Source organism: Zymoseptoria tritici, chromosome 3 (genome assembly GCF_000219625.1).
Source record: "Zymoseptoria tritici IPO323 chromosome 3, whole genome shotgun sequence".
NCBI classification, from domain to species: domain Eukaryota; kingdom Fungi; phylum Ascomycota; class Dothideomycetes; order Mycosphaerellales; family Mycosphaerellaceae; genus Zymoseptoria; species Zymoseptoria tritici.
Window position 1 is genome coordinate 2,641,889 of NC_018216.1, and position 13,718 is coordinate 2,655,606.

Here is a 13,718-nt window from a genome sequence, read left to right on the forward strand (position 1 = left end):
GGATCGCCATGCTCCTGCTATCAAGTTTATGCGCAGGATGCAGTATATCGGCGTAGTAGAGTCAAAGTCATTGCGGGTACGATTTCAACGAACACACCTATTACTAATCCGGACGACATTACAAAGTTCTTCTGAAGTTACGTTGCAGTACTGGGCCGTAGCTCTCGCTCAATCGCATCGCGCAGCGAAAACATAGGGTCGCATCAAGCAAGACTGTGTTCGATCATCCAAGTTTCGACGACAGTTGTCGTCAGGTTTCGAAGCCACATTCATGCAATTTCGATGATCTTCGAAAGTACCTCCTACCTAGGCATGCACAGATGAACTTCGTGAAACAATTCGTCGACAAGAGATCTAGACTCTGCCCGGGCACTGCCTCTAGCTTGCCGATCGTACGGCTGAGTTGGAGGTACATAGGCTATGTACTTACCTCATGCAGGGCATGGGACTGATTTTAGACTCTGGAGCTAGTATTCTTCGGTGCTCGCAACATCCAGTCGACCTGAACCACCGTCGATTCGAATTCAGCATTTCACAACGAAGTCAACCCAAAGATTACAACTGCATCTCCACGCAGGTTGGGCGAGCGGTTTGACACGCACACGATGACAGGAGATGTGAAAGCTGCATCCCGGTCTCGGTGCACGACACAACAGCGCCCCTCTGGAGTCTGGACCAGCCGCCTCCGATTCTGCTATTAGAATCCGATGGCCGTGCTCCTGACGACTGGGGATGCGGAGATCTTGCGGCGGTGCTGCGTTCTGATACGTGGACATTGTCGCCCAGAAGCCGTATATCGGCCAGCCCCATCTCACGCACCTTGACTTTCAGATTGTGGCACAGTCGAATGGTTGCCAAAACCCGGTAGGTCGAAAGGACGAAAGAACGAAAGAACGAAAGGACGACCTACGACGAAACGACGAATGCCGAGACGACTGCAGATCTGAGATCGACTTCGGAGTCCGTTCCGTCTGGCGAGTCCGAGCCCGACATCTGGAGACAGTTCCGATCATCCTTCGACATCCCAAGTCAGCAAGCTCGTCCAGCACACCAACGATTGCAAGAACCTCTCGGTCGTGATGCCCTCGAATCCGTGGACTTCATTGAGACTCTAGCAGCCTGTCCTTCCTGGCTCGTCTGCACATATCGTACACAACTCGGCGGATGTCCTCCAGCACGGGGTCAAGAGCTGGACCCTCAGCCGCTCCGGGACGTCAACCAGACGATGACCTTGTTCAAGACGGCGATGTTGAGGTAGGAGTGGATGCGAGTGCCAGTGCAAACGATCCCGATGAACTTGACACCGAGCGACCTCGAAAGTCCATGAAAAGACCGCAGATCAAGAACGCGTGCTGGACGTGTCGTGGGGACAAAGTCAAAGTAAGTTTGGCGCGCAGGTTGTTATCCCTCTGATGGCTATTGACTTGATGCCGTCCGGCAACATCAGTGTTCAGGTCACCATCCCATCTGCGCGCGCTGCAGCCACCGAAAAGTCCCCTGCAGCTACGACGTTCCAGAAGAGAACATGACCAAGATGCAGCACCTCCGCACGAAGATCTCCGATGCCGAAAAACGCCTGGAGTTGGTCAACACCATCTTCGATATTCTCCAAAAGGGATCTGATGAGGCGGCTGCTGAGGCCCTGGCTCGCCTGCGCATCGGTCAAAGTGTCGATGAGGTCGTCAATTACATGGTGGCAGCACGGGCCAATGATCAGACTGGTTCGAGTCTGGAGTCGCCGGAGACCACAGCATCTGGCTGAAGGTTCTTGGATATTTGGAGATCGAGGACAACAGCCTGCTGACGAAGTCGAATATAAGAGCGACAGTCAACCACAAGCGCTATGGACTGGACCGGCTGCATTCAAAGGTCGCCTAGCATGCGCAGTTCACAGAGCACCTGATAGGGCTCTCGATTCGCAAACTGGTGCATCGCGTACGGAGATCGGACAAGTGAAGCTGCTGCCCATGGCTGCTGTACAAGGTCTTCACTCATGTGTGCGTTTTCGTGGGTCGTCCTGCACATCCACTTAGCCTCCCGTGTCGCGAATGTCGATTGGCAGGATCTCGCGACACACGAAGCTATCACCAGCGCACAACCCATGCATGGCGTTATTGGATGTTCGTTCACGCTTGGTGCTGTGACCGCCAATGGTCCTCTCGGCGCAGCATCATCGACTTGAGAAACGGCGTGTAGATATAACACTAGCTTCTCCATGGTGAGGAGCTCGTCCTCGTCTTCAAGAGCACTACACTAGCTTTTCTTTGTCGCACCATACCACAAGAGGAGGTACAAGACCTCCGGACTCCACTACTGGCCGCCGGTGCATCACATCAATCTTCAGGGTCCCACGCGGATTGTGGATCGGCTGCGGGATTTAGGTTCAGCATGAAATGGTCTAGATCAGTTCCATGACCGAATACGTCAGCGCCCTTATCCGGACGACATCCTGTGCCTCGGAAGTCGACTGCGATAATCTTGAAGGCTTCGCGACAATGACACGCCATCGCTGGAAAGCGGGCAACTGAGTCTGCGAGATGATCAAGCAGCGATGGTTTTGGGTAGGATGGCTGTGTAGCGAGCAAAGGCATCAACGTCCACATGTTCCAGCTCATGGCGGCAGCGATCTCAAGTGGCCTCAGGCAACATATCGGTCCGATGTCCCCGGGACATGGTCGGGCAACACAGCCGCGCAGCGCAGGGCGTCTGGAACCGTGGGATCGTCTGGGATCGTCACAGCATGAAACAGCGGGCACTACTTCTCAAGCATGCCACGCGCATGTACTGAACTTCCCCAAAGGTTCCCTAGCTGCTTCCTAGCCCTGCCAAGAAACGACATCACTGCCCTTGATGAGCAAGAGATCTTCCTGATGCTGTCGTCTTCGGCGGTGCCGCAAGACCCTGGCTCTTTGAGGTACCGTTCGGACGACTGGTGTCCATGTGGAACGATCTATAAGAATCGACTCTCCCCGCCTGTTCGGACGAGCGATGCTTTAGTTTATGACCACACGACTGGCATGGGACGACTGAACCACTGATTATGAACGGAAAGCCCGGAACTGAGTCACCTGGGTCTTCGGCTTCATCTTCCGCTGTCAGTCCTTCGACCTCCCGTGCTAGAGCAAGATCTTCAAAACGAGAGCAAGTTGTTGCGGCATGCTACGAGTGTCGCTCGAAGAAAGTCAAGGCAAGCTATCCGCACGATGGCCGATGCAATTGCGATTAACCATCACTTCTAGTGCGATGCGGCTAGACCGGCATGCGGTCGTTGCAGCTCTCGCTCGCTGAGCTGCTATTACGATGTCGAGCCGGAGACATCGAGGGCTGTCGCGTTGAAGAGAAAACACGAAAGTGTGCAGGATGATTTGGATCGCATGACGGAGCTTTACGATTACATACGGTCTCGTTCGGAAGGCGAAGTTTGGGATCTTGTTTCGCAGATCAGACAGACTGCAGATCCATTCAAGTTTCTCAAACTCGTTCGAGACCGTAATGGTGACCTTCCAACCGGTTTGCCTGAGCCCAATGTGAAAGCCATGATGCGCCAGCTTGATGCCTCTGCACTGGAGGAGAGCCGTATCAAAGTTCGCGCAAGCCCATGGACGAGCATCGCGGGTGACGGCATTGTATCGCATCTCATCTCGAGAGCATTGGAACCTTCTGTCACAACTTTTATCGACGAAGAAGCGCTGACAACCGACATGTCTGTCCAAAATCCAGGAACAACGCCATATTGCTCAGCCTTGCTGGTGAATGTGCTTTGTGCATTCGGGACGGTGAGCTCCACTTTCGCATGCAAAAAAGTGTAGACTGACCTTTTGCAACCATAGTTCGGTTCGACCTATGTTGATCGCATCGACTCTAGCACGAAGCTCAACGACGGTAAGTCTTTGAAGGGTGTAAGGCTTGCGGCACCTGAGGCTGTCTCGGCCTGTTGCAGGTCTCTGTCTGTACCGCTGCGTTGTCCGAACATCGCTGACCCTTATACCCTTTGATGTTTAGAGGGCAAACTGCGGGTCCAATTTTTCAACAAAGCGCGCGACCTTCTCGACGAGGAACGAGGCAAGGCTTCTTTGCCAACTGTGCAGGCGTTGTTCTTGCTTTATCTCTATTGGAACTTCCTAGGAATGGATCGCGCTGGACTGGTATACCGACTGCAAGGGGTAGATATGTTCAAGAAATTGAGGTTGGGTTCGCAGACTCTGCCATGCGAACGCGGATACAACGAGGCATTAAACCGTCGCGCGTGCTCTCGCAATGCTTGGGGTCTATTTTGCGCAGAGAGGTCAGTCTTCCGGGTACGAGTCTTTGGCAACACGGCTCCTCGCTGACACGATGACTTGATAACAACAGCTACATATCCTACGCCTACCATCAGCCGTCCCTGATCCCAATACCCACACTACCACATTATTTCACGGAACCGACTCCTTTCGAACGGATAGACACCGTCATGATACGGACGAGCGACGACGTGCTCGAAGCAAGATGTCATCTACTGTCAATCTTTTATCGCATTGCATCCTACAAACCTCGGGAACCAAATGTGCTGGGTAGTCACGCCGATATAGCCACTCGACAACGGCTCTACGATGCTTTACGAGGATGGCACAGCGTCCTGCCCGACAGGCCTCACTATTCTCCCCACCAGGCCATACATTATCGCGTCTTCCGATCGCAATTCCATCTCCTGAGCGCGATACTGTGGCGACCGCTACAAGACATTGCAGTGCGTCTCGAGTCAGGCTATACCCCTGCTGCAGTCTGTATATGGCATTGCACGAAAGTTCTCGACGAGGTGGAAGCGAACATGCGCGAATATCCTCGAGACACCGAGCGTGGCGCACGCGGCAGTCTATCGGTACTATGGCTTTGCCATATGTTATCCTTCACCTTGATCCTTATGCTGCGACGCCATCGCGACAGTCTCGAGCCACTTGTGCGTGTGGTTCGCCTTCTTCATGCACTCGGCACGACCTGGCCCAACGCGCGAGTCCTGCTCCGGGCCCTGTACGCCATCTCCCTACAATTACGGGTCGAGCTACCCGAGGAGGCGCTCCAGTATTGTAGGGGTACCGACATGGAGGAGTCACTGTACTCTGACATGCCGACCAGCTACACAGTCGCAAGACATGCGGATTTCGAAGACGTGGATGGACAAGGCGACGACTCTGGCGATGGAATCGAGGTCGGAGGTCTGATCTCAAAGTGGGCGGCATTGGCAATCAAACCACGAGATGAGTGATATCGGAGACCACTGCGCTCATGGGCGCATATCCTCTACACTTGCCATCGCGATTGTGCCTTGGCTAGTGCAGCTGTACTCAATCATTCATGTACATATTACCATTCTGATAGATTACCATTGCTTGAACACATTTTATCAGTTTTTCGTAGCTCAACGATAGGGAACAACAACACTGCACGAGCGTCGACGGTCGTCTTCATTGCACAACATCGCCCAGATCACGAGCTCCCAACATAGTGAAAACCGCCACTGGCTCTCTCGACGATGATGCTACGACACGAGACACAAAACGATAGACGAGTAGTCGTACGCCATCACACATTAGCGTCTCGATAGCCGTGTTTGCCAGATCAACCGAGAAAGTCGCCAACAAGATTCAACACCACCAACCCACCTCAATCTATTACAGGTTCACCTACTCCCTCTCGGTCATTCATGCTCCCCATCTTGGTTCCGACGATAAGTCCGTGAAGTCTAAAACAACCCGACTGGTCTGGGCGGATGTGGACCTACGGAGCAGCCTTACCTAGTGTCACACGCGCGTAAGCGCCAACGAATCTATTGGCGGAGCTAGGCCAAAGACGAGAAAACTCGATACTCGTGGATCTGTTGACGTTGCTTGGTAGCATGCCACGTGATTTTGCTCCGTTTAGTCAAGCCGCTGGAAGTCCAATGCACTGATTGCAGCATGTCCCTTCGAAGCGGGACGCTGTCGAGCTAGAGCGGTGGCGTGATGTAACAATGATATTTCAAGGTTGCATTCCAAGAAAGTGACTTCGAGTAGATGGTACGAAGGGTCCCTTCTGCAACAGTTGTCCACGCTAAAGTCCAACAATGCCTTTCGCTAAACCGCATGACATACGAACGACGACATTCCAGCGTTGCACACGGTCGATCATTGTGTTTCCGCTCCCGCCGAGTCGCCTGGACCAGTACCCGCGTAGCCTTTGAGCTTTTCGCAAGGAACATCATTCCTCTCCACGAATGCGTTGTCCATCCGGTAGCCAAATGCCTCAAGTGTTGCGTCCTGGGGATAGAATGGCGGACCGACTTTGACCGTTCCTTCTACGGCCACCGGAGCGAACTCGCCTTGCGTCACGCTGGTGTTGTACAGTGTGATGTAGTTGTCGCACACAGGCTTGCCGCTGCCGAAGATGGGCTGGTTCGTGATGTTCACGAAGCTGGAAGCGAGAAGAGATCAGCAATGCTATCAAGGATAATAGGCGAAGAGGCTGAACCTAATTGCTGTCGTGGACGTTGGGACTCTCTCAAACTTACACTTTCTGGTCGTATGGGACACTACTGCAGGCAGCTTTGAATCTGCCTTCGAAAGCCGGCTTAGAGCCAAGATGCTGACCCGGAGGTACGACATATGCGCTCAGAACTGTAGCGCCCTGGCCATCGTCGGCGTATCCATCGCACGGCGGATCGAAGGAGCCAGCAAAGGTTGGACCGTAAGCTTTCGATCCCGCGAGAGCGATCAGGTTGTCGAAACTGAGGATCAGTGGCGCGGAGTACTGGAAGCAAGAGTAGCCGTCGTTGAGACGATCGACAAAAGGAAACTTCAACACCATGCGCTGGAAGTCGGGAATTTTGAAGTCGCCCAGCCCGAGACCGTGGTCGAGCAGTCCGGAGTAGTGGACCGGGTACATGTCTTTGGGAAGATCTGGCATGAGCTTTTCGTAGGCGTCACGGAGGATGCCGTACTCCGAGGGAATGATGCTGCGGGCTACGTCGTATGGAATGGGCACGATGGCCGTGGTGCCGTTGATGGTGCCGGTGACATCTTTTGGATACTGCTTTGCGATTGGGTTCGGCTGGCTATGGGTCTTGCAGGTGAGCGCTGCGGCGGTGAGGTGGAACAAGGCTGCTGCCAGCGCTGCTGTCTGCGCTATTGAGCGCATGTTGACTCGAAGATGATGATCAGACGGAAGTAGGAGGCCTCGATATGATGTCGAAATGTGAAAAGTGAGGTGGGAACAGACTGTATCTTAAAGCTGGTCAACAACCTTGATCGGCAAGGGTACGAGCCGATGTCGAGGGTTTCGGAATTTGATGGTGCCGGGCTATCGCGATCGCGTTGTAGGCGGTAAGGCCACCCGCGGGGTTTCGTACTATGTTGGCGTGCACACATATGGACATTGCAGAAAATACCGCTGTCGGTGAGCGGGCCTGCATTTCCTCTTTTGATAGCAGATGAATCCGGCCAATTCTGTTGTGTACTGCGAAAGCATTGTGATGCTCCGCCAGCTTGGGATTGCCTCATCATGGCAATGACAGGGTTGACCGTACACAACAAAGGATGTCATCATGTCAGGCGTCCCAAGGAGAGTCGTTGCTGTATCGCGAGTGGCCGGAGCATGCAGACATCGACACGGTGATCAATACGGAACGGCTGGTCGCATGGTAGAAGCCTGCCCACTACTACTGAACGGTCTGGTGATGACTGTCACTGCGATTGTCGGTCGTGATGTAGTCGGAGCTGGCAAGGATGTCTGTGAGGTGAGATGATGTTTTTTTCCCAGGCCCTTCAACTCCAATTCCGGCTCGATCAATGTCCGAGTGAACCGTGCGCAGTTGCCCTTGTTGACACGCTCGACTTCCAGACTTCACTTGGATCGCACCACAACGCACAATGGAGACAGCAAAAGCCATCTCACCTCCTACCACCGGACGAACACCGTGGCGCCGTTTAAAAGCATGCCGACAGGCCGCGAGGAAGACTGATATGCGATCAAGATTGTCTGCTTCCTCCCATTCTGCTGGTCGGTCGCTTGTCCGGGCTAGTATCATGTGGCCAGTAACCAAACATCATGGATTCCATCACAAACAGCGAACTTTTCGCATGTCGGCCTTCAGGCAATGAAGTGTGGCATATGAGACAGAACAGAGATGCCCCGCTACTCAGGTACTGCCCCGCGAACATCCACACACCAAAGCTTGTCTTATAACCTCGCCACCCACCCTCGCTCTTCAACACTGCTCCGGATACATGAATACGACCGCAAATCGTCACAAGACTCTTTGAATCGCGTCTCGCATCACAGCGGGCGTGCGTGTGCGAGTGACGGTCAAGCCACGTTTGTTTGTGCACTACAAACAGTCGTCAGTGGTGAATGCGATTCCTTCTTATTGTTGCGGAAAAGTTAAGTATGCCGCGATTGCGTGGCGACTTTGCCCAGACGCCTTCCATTTCTTCCACTTCTCTGATCAACGTCCTCTTCCGACTTGCCAATCCATATTCTATCACCAGACCTTCCAGCCATGCAGATCACCTTTGTTGCTGCGTTGGCAGCCTTTTTGGGCATCGCCGCGGGTATTCCGCTCGACATCAACGATACCGCATCGATCAAGAACGCTTCCGCCACACTCGCCTTTGGACTACAGTCATGGTACCATACCAACGTGACGGGCGTACCAGCGACCGCCATCGGCACTCTCGACCCGCCTCTCTACTGGTGGCAAGCCGGAGCCATGTGGGGAGGCATGATTGACTACTGGGCTTTCACCAACGATACGAGCTACAACGCAGTCATCACACAAGCTCTGATGGCGCAAGTGGGACCGGACAACAACTACATGCCACCTGCCTACTACCCTTCTCTTGGCAACGATGACCAGGCCTTCTGGGCGCTTGCAGTACTGTCTGCGCTTGAGTATGGCTTCCCACCTCCCTCAGGACAGAGTCCGGACATCTGGCTCGATCTTGCCGTCGCCGTCTTCAACACCCAAGCGCCGCGCTGGAACACCGAGGCCTGTGGAGGAGGTCTCAAGTGGCAAATCTTCGAATCGAACGCTGGCTACAACTACCGGAATGCGATCAGTAATGGTGGTTTGCTACAGATGTCTGCGAGACTTGCGAGGTACACCGGTAATCAGACTTACGTCGACTGGGCGGAGAAATCATGGGAGTGGATGTCGCGGATTGGCCTCATCGGCGCCAACTATCAAGTGTACGATGGCAGCGACGACAAGATCAACTGCTCAGAAATCAACCACATCCAATGGAGCTACAATCCGGCCATGCTACTGTACGGAGCCGCATCAATGGCGAATCTGACGAACTCGGCCGTTTGGCAGCAAAGGACTGAAGGGCTGCTCACCTCAACACTCAACACTTTCTTTTCGCCCTTTCCAAACGCCACCAGCATGTGAGTTGAAGGTTGTCTGATCGTTTGGACCCTTACTGACTTTCCACGCAGCATGTACGAAGCAGCTTGTGAGCCAGGCGGAACATGTAACAACGATCAGGTCAGCTTCAAAGCGTACCTCTCTCGATGGATGTCAAAGTCGGCTAAGGTTTACCCGTCCATCACGGCGGTCGCCCGCAAATACATTGGCGCCTCCGCCGAAGCCGCCGCAGCATCCTGCTCAGGTGGAGACAACGGGCAGACCTGTGGGCAGAAGTGGTATGTCGGTGGCTACGACGGGATCTACGGCGTAGGGCAGCAAATGTCCGCTCTGGAGACGGTGCAGTCTCTGCTCCTGCTTGACGGAACGGCTGTTAGGTCGATCCCGAGGCATCAAGGTAATATTTCCATCCAGACCGTCCCATTGGAGCAGTTTCCCCTGGATCCTCCGAGCAAGGCTCCTGTTTCTCCTGGTTCTCCTCCGAATGGTCGTGGTGGTGGAACTTCTGCGGCGAGCGCTAATTTTGGCGACAGAGGTGCTATGAATGCGTTGGCTGTCTGGTTGGGTCTGGTGACATTGTCTTCGATGGCGTTGGGGAGCGGATTCGGGCGGTTATGGTAGCATTTTGGCGTGCATTTGGCAGCGAGCATGAAAGCATGTTTATGAGCGATAGATGAGACACGAGTATATGACAACGATTCATCGTGTTATCTTCTGCCAGCAGTGCTGTCAATGAAGTCGTCCTGCGAAGTGAGATGAAACAGGAAGGCGAAGCAAATGGAAGCGTCGATCTCTCCTGCCGTTCCTGATCGATGCGGCCCGAACCGCACATGTTTAATCCATGCCCTCATCATCGGTTCGTACGTTGTCGCCTTCGGAGCGGCGAGAGTTATTCTGTATTTCATCTTCACCACCGCCATCGCTTCCTGCGGATCTCCTACTCTCTCGCGCGACTGAGCATACGCGAAACCACCACAGCCAGGTCGGCACACAATACTTCGCTCGCCGTCATGGCGTTACTCACGCCGATGAGTCTCGGTCGTTTGGCTGCTGGCGCGGTGGATGCAGTGCCAACAATGCGCTCTACGGCTCTTCGGAGGCATGCTGCTGGAGTGCTCTGCTCCGGACGAGCAGTTCGGGGAGAGCAGCACAGGAAGTCATCGACGCTGGTTGAGAGAAGAGATGGAACTCCTTCGTTGGCTTCATCACTGAGCGTGACTCACACAACAGCCCGGTCATCAAAGGCATTCTCACCTAGCCGTCCATTCTCTTCCGCGACGGTGCGCTCTCCTCTGGCGTTCAATGCTCCGTTACGGACCTCTTTTGTAGGCCTAACGCAACAACGGACGCTTTTCGGCTCGGGATGGGGTTCACAAACAAGTCGCAATCTTCTGGCGCACATGGAACAGACTGCAAACAATAACCCAGGCAGCGCGACTGCGCAGAACGCTTTCTACCAAGGCCTGCTCCGCGCCAACATGCCTGAAATCCTCGTTGAACGCTATCAGACTGGTCGATACGCCACGAACGCGGCCACTGACCAGGCCTACTCGAAGGCTCTTGAAAGTCTAGGTGGCGCCAGCCTCGGCGGCGGAGCCATTGGACACATGGTTGGAAGGTCGCAAATGAACAACAACATGAACAACGGCATGAACAATGGAATGAGCAATGAACAACTTCAGGCTATTGGGCAAGCTGTGGGAGCCAGAGCTTACGGCAGTAACGTGGGCATATCAAAGCAAGGCTCCGGAGCGAAAAGCGAACCTCTCTACGTTGTCGTCGACGAGAGCATGGGAAGCACCATCTTCAAGTGGGTGAAATTCATCGCCGTGTTCGCCTTCGCCTCGTACATCACGCTGGTGCTGTTCACGCTCTTCATCGAAGCGACTGGCATGAGGAGCAAGATTGGTGGAGCGCAGAACGCAGAAGCCAAGCCGGAATTGCAGAAGACCAGGTTCAGCGACGTGCATGGCTGTGAAGAAGCCAAGGAGGAACTGCAAGAGCTTGTCGAGTTTCTGAAGGCACCGGATTCGTTCAGCACTCTTGGTGGCAAGCTACCAAAAGGTGTCCTTCTCACGGGACCCCCAGGTACTGGAAAGACTCTGCTCGCTCGTGCTGTCGCTGGTGAAGCCGGTGTGCCGTTCTTCTACATGTCCGGATCCGAGTTTGACGAAATTTATGTCGGCGTTGGAGCAAAACGTGTGCGCGAGCTGTTTACAGCTGCGCGTGGCAAATCTCCTGCGATCATCTTCATTGACGAACTGGACGCCATTGGCGGAAAGCGCAATGAAAAGGATGCCGCTTATGCCAAGCAGACTCTCAACCAGCTTCTGACCGAACTCGATGGTTTTGACCAGGACGTGGGCGTGATCATCATCGGCGCGACCAACTTTCCGCAATCCCTCGACAAGGCCCTTACTCGACCCGGACGATTCGATCGTAACGTTGTAGTGCCGCTCCCTGACGTGCGTGGTCGTGTTGCTATCCTCAAGCATCACATGAAGAACATTCGTGTCGATGCTTCCGTGGACGCGACCGAGATCGCTCGGGGTTCTCCTGGATTCTCTGGGGCTGAACTCGAGAACTTGGTCAATCAGGCTGCTGTGCACGCATCGAAGAACAAACAGTCCAAGGTCACGGTCAAAGATCTCATCTGGGCGAAGGACAAGATCATGATGGGTGCTGAGCGTCGCAGCGCAGTCATCCAACCGAAAGACAGGGAAATGACTGCTTATCACGAAGGCGGTCATGCGCTTGTCAGCATGTTGACCGCCGGCTCCACGCCACTTTACAAGGCGACCATCATGCCACGAGGACAAGCACTTGGAATCACATTTTCACTCCCGGAGATGGACAAAGTCTCTGAGAGTAAAAAGGAGCTCCTGGCCCGATTGGACATGTGCATGGGAGGCAAGGTCGCCGAGCAGATCGTCTATGGCGAGGAGAACGTTACCACGGGCGCTTCGAGCGACATTCAAAACGCGACCGGTATCGCCTACTACATGGTCACAAGCGCGGGTATGAGCGAAAAGCTCGGCAACGTTGATCTTCGAAGCGATCCGGACAAGCTCTCTGGTCAGACTAAGCTGTTGATTGATCAGGAGGTACGGAGACTCGTCGAAGAGGGCAAAGAGCGGGCGACGAAGCTCCTCACCGAGAACCGCGAGGCACTCAATCGACTGGCAAAGGCGTTGGTAGAATACGAAACCCTTGATCGGGAGGAGATGGAAAAGGTCGTCCGTGGAGAGACGCTGCCAAACAAGCTGAAGATCAACGTCGACGTACCTGTGAAGAAGCCTGAGAGCAAGCCAACGCCGATTGATGAATTACCAATACCTGGAAATAATGCGCCTACTCCTGCAGAGGACGGCGGTGCTACGAAGCCATCATATCCAGCGGCGAGCCCGTAGGCTGATGGATGAAGCTGTCTACGCCGTGGCTGCACCAGCTGGAAGAAGGGGACCTCGACGAGGGCAATGGGATTCTTTGGCATCGCGAGCCCAGCCGGCGCACTTCACTGCACAGGGCGCTCGCCGCTCGGCTCAAGCTTCGCGGCCGAGCTCGTGATGGATCTTATGCCGATCTAGTGTGTTTGTCTGAAGGACGTTGATCGAACATGGCCGGTACTTGGCTTCGCCGGAGGGAGGAGAGAATCGAGCATTTGTTAGCGATCAGCATGTTCTTTTCGTATGTTATGCACGTTAGAGCATAGGCGTGTACTTGACCAGTTCAGAGTCACATATGAGCAGTGCTTAATTCCAGGCATCCATGGCCGTTGTTGCCTGATAAGAGGCGCAGCAGATCTCGTTCAAGTATAAGTAGTGATCGGTTTTCCGTATATGTCTGGCTGACCCTGCGTCTTCATGACCCTTTGATGTCGAAAGTGAATGGTTTATGTTTGCTGTCTGCCTGAGGCTGACTTTGAATTTTGAGTGGCTGGCGGAAGAGCTGGTCCGCCCGCCTTTCGCTAGCGTCTTCCACAGCTTCACGAATAGGCCGTGACGCGACTCTCTTCTCCCGAATCACCACCCACTACCTCTTCTTCTTTCTCTAAATCGATGAGACCATCACACAAGTTTGTCGCAGACAACATTTACTGCATGGCGCGTTCGGCATAATTCATCATTCAGCGTTGTGCGATCTTTTGCACCCACCTACAGCTTCAAGGTACGGCACTTTCCCAACGGCGGACGGTGAACTCGAGAACATCGTGGCACCGCGCCAACACTCGCATCGATCGAGTCATTGCGTTCTCTCATCGACAAGAGATTGTCCAAGCGCTTTTCACGGACATTGGCGCGAATCAACGCGACAACCTTCACCAGCAACCGACTAACCG

General features: G+C 54.0%; 4 protein-coding genes across 4 annotated transcripts; 3 read left to right on the top strand and 1 right to left on the bottom strand.

Moving 5' to 3' along the window:
• Positions 1 to 320: 320 nt before the first annotated feature.
• On the top strand, positions 321 to 1,762 carry MYCGRDRAFT_108773 (uncharacterized protein; the record flags this gene model as incomplete). The annotated part of the gene is made up of 4 exons (XM_003853946.1): positions 321 to 409; positions 901 to 1,254; positions 1,339 to 1,380; positions 1,504 to 1,762. 4 exons carry the CDS (start codon positions 321 to 323, stop codon positions 1,760 to 1,762), a joined length of 744 nt encoding a protein of 247 aa, XP_003853994.1.
• Positions 1,763 to 2,740: 978 nt separating this feature from the next.
• MYCGRDRAFT_57142 (uncharacterized protein) lies at positions 2,741 to 3,506 on the top strand (the record flags this gene model as incomplete). Its single annotated transcript, XM_003853947.1, has 2 exons — positions 2,741 to 3,187; positions 3,240 to 3,506. Coding segments are annotated over 2 exons (414 nt in total), but the record flags the coding sequence as incomplete, so codon positions are not given.
• Positions 3,507 to 6,143: 2,637 nt separating this feature from the next.
• Positions 6,144 to 7,152, bottom strand: MYCGRDRAFT_108774 (uncharacterized protein; the record flags this gene model as incomplete). Its single annotated transcript, XM_003854237.1, has 2 exons — positions 6,144 to 6,429; positions 6,527 to 7,152. The coding sequence occupies 2 exons, from the start codon at positions 7,150 to 7,152 to the stop codon at positions 6,144 to 6,146; spliced, it is 912 nt and encodes a 303-aa protein (XP_003854285.1).
• Positions 7,153 to 8,512: 1,360 nt separating this feature from the next.
• On the top strand, positions 8,513 to 13,116 carry MYCGRDRAFT_108775 (uncharacterized protein; the record flags this gene model as incomplete). Its single annotated transcript, XM_003853948.1, has 3 exons — positions 8,513 to 9,399; positions 9,451 to 9,776; positions 10,358 to 13,116. The coding sequence occupies 3 exons, from the start codon at positions 8,513 to 8,515 to the stop codon at positions 12,787 to 12,789; spliced, it is 3,645 nt and encodes a 1,214-aa protein (XP_003853996.1).
• Positions 13,117 to 13,718: the final 602 nt, after the last annotated feature.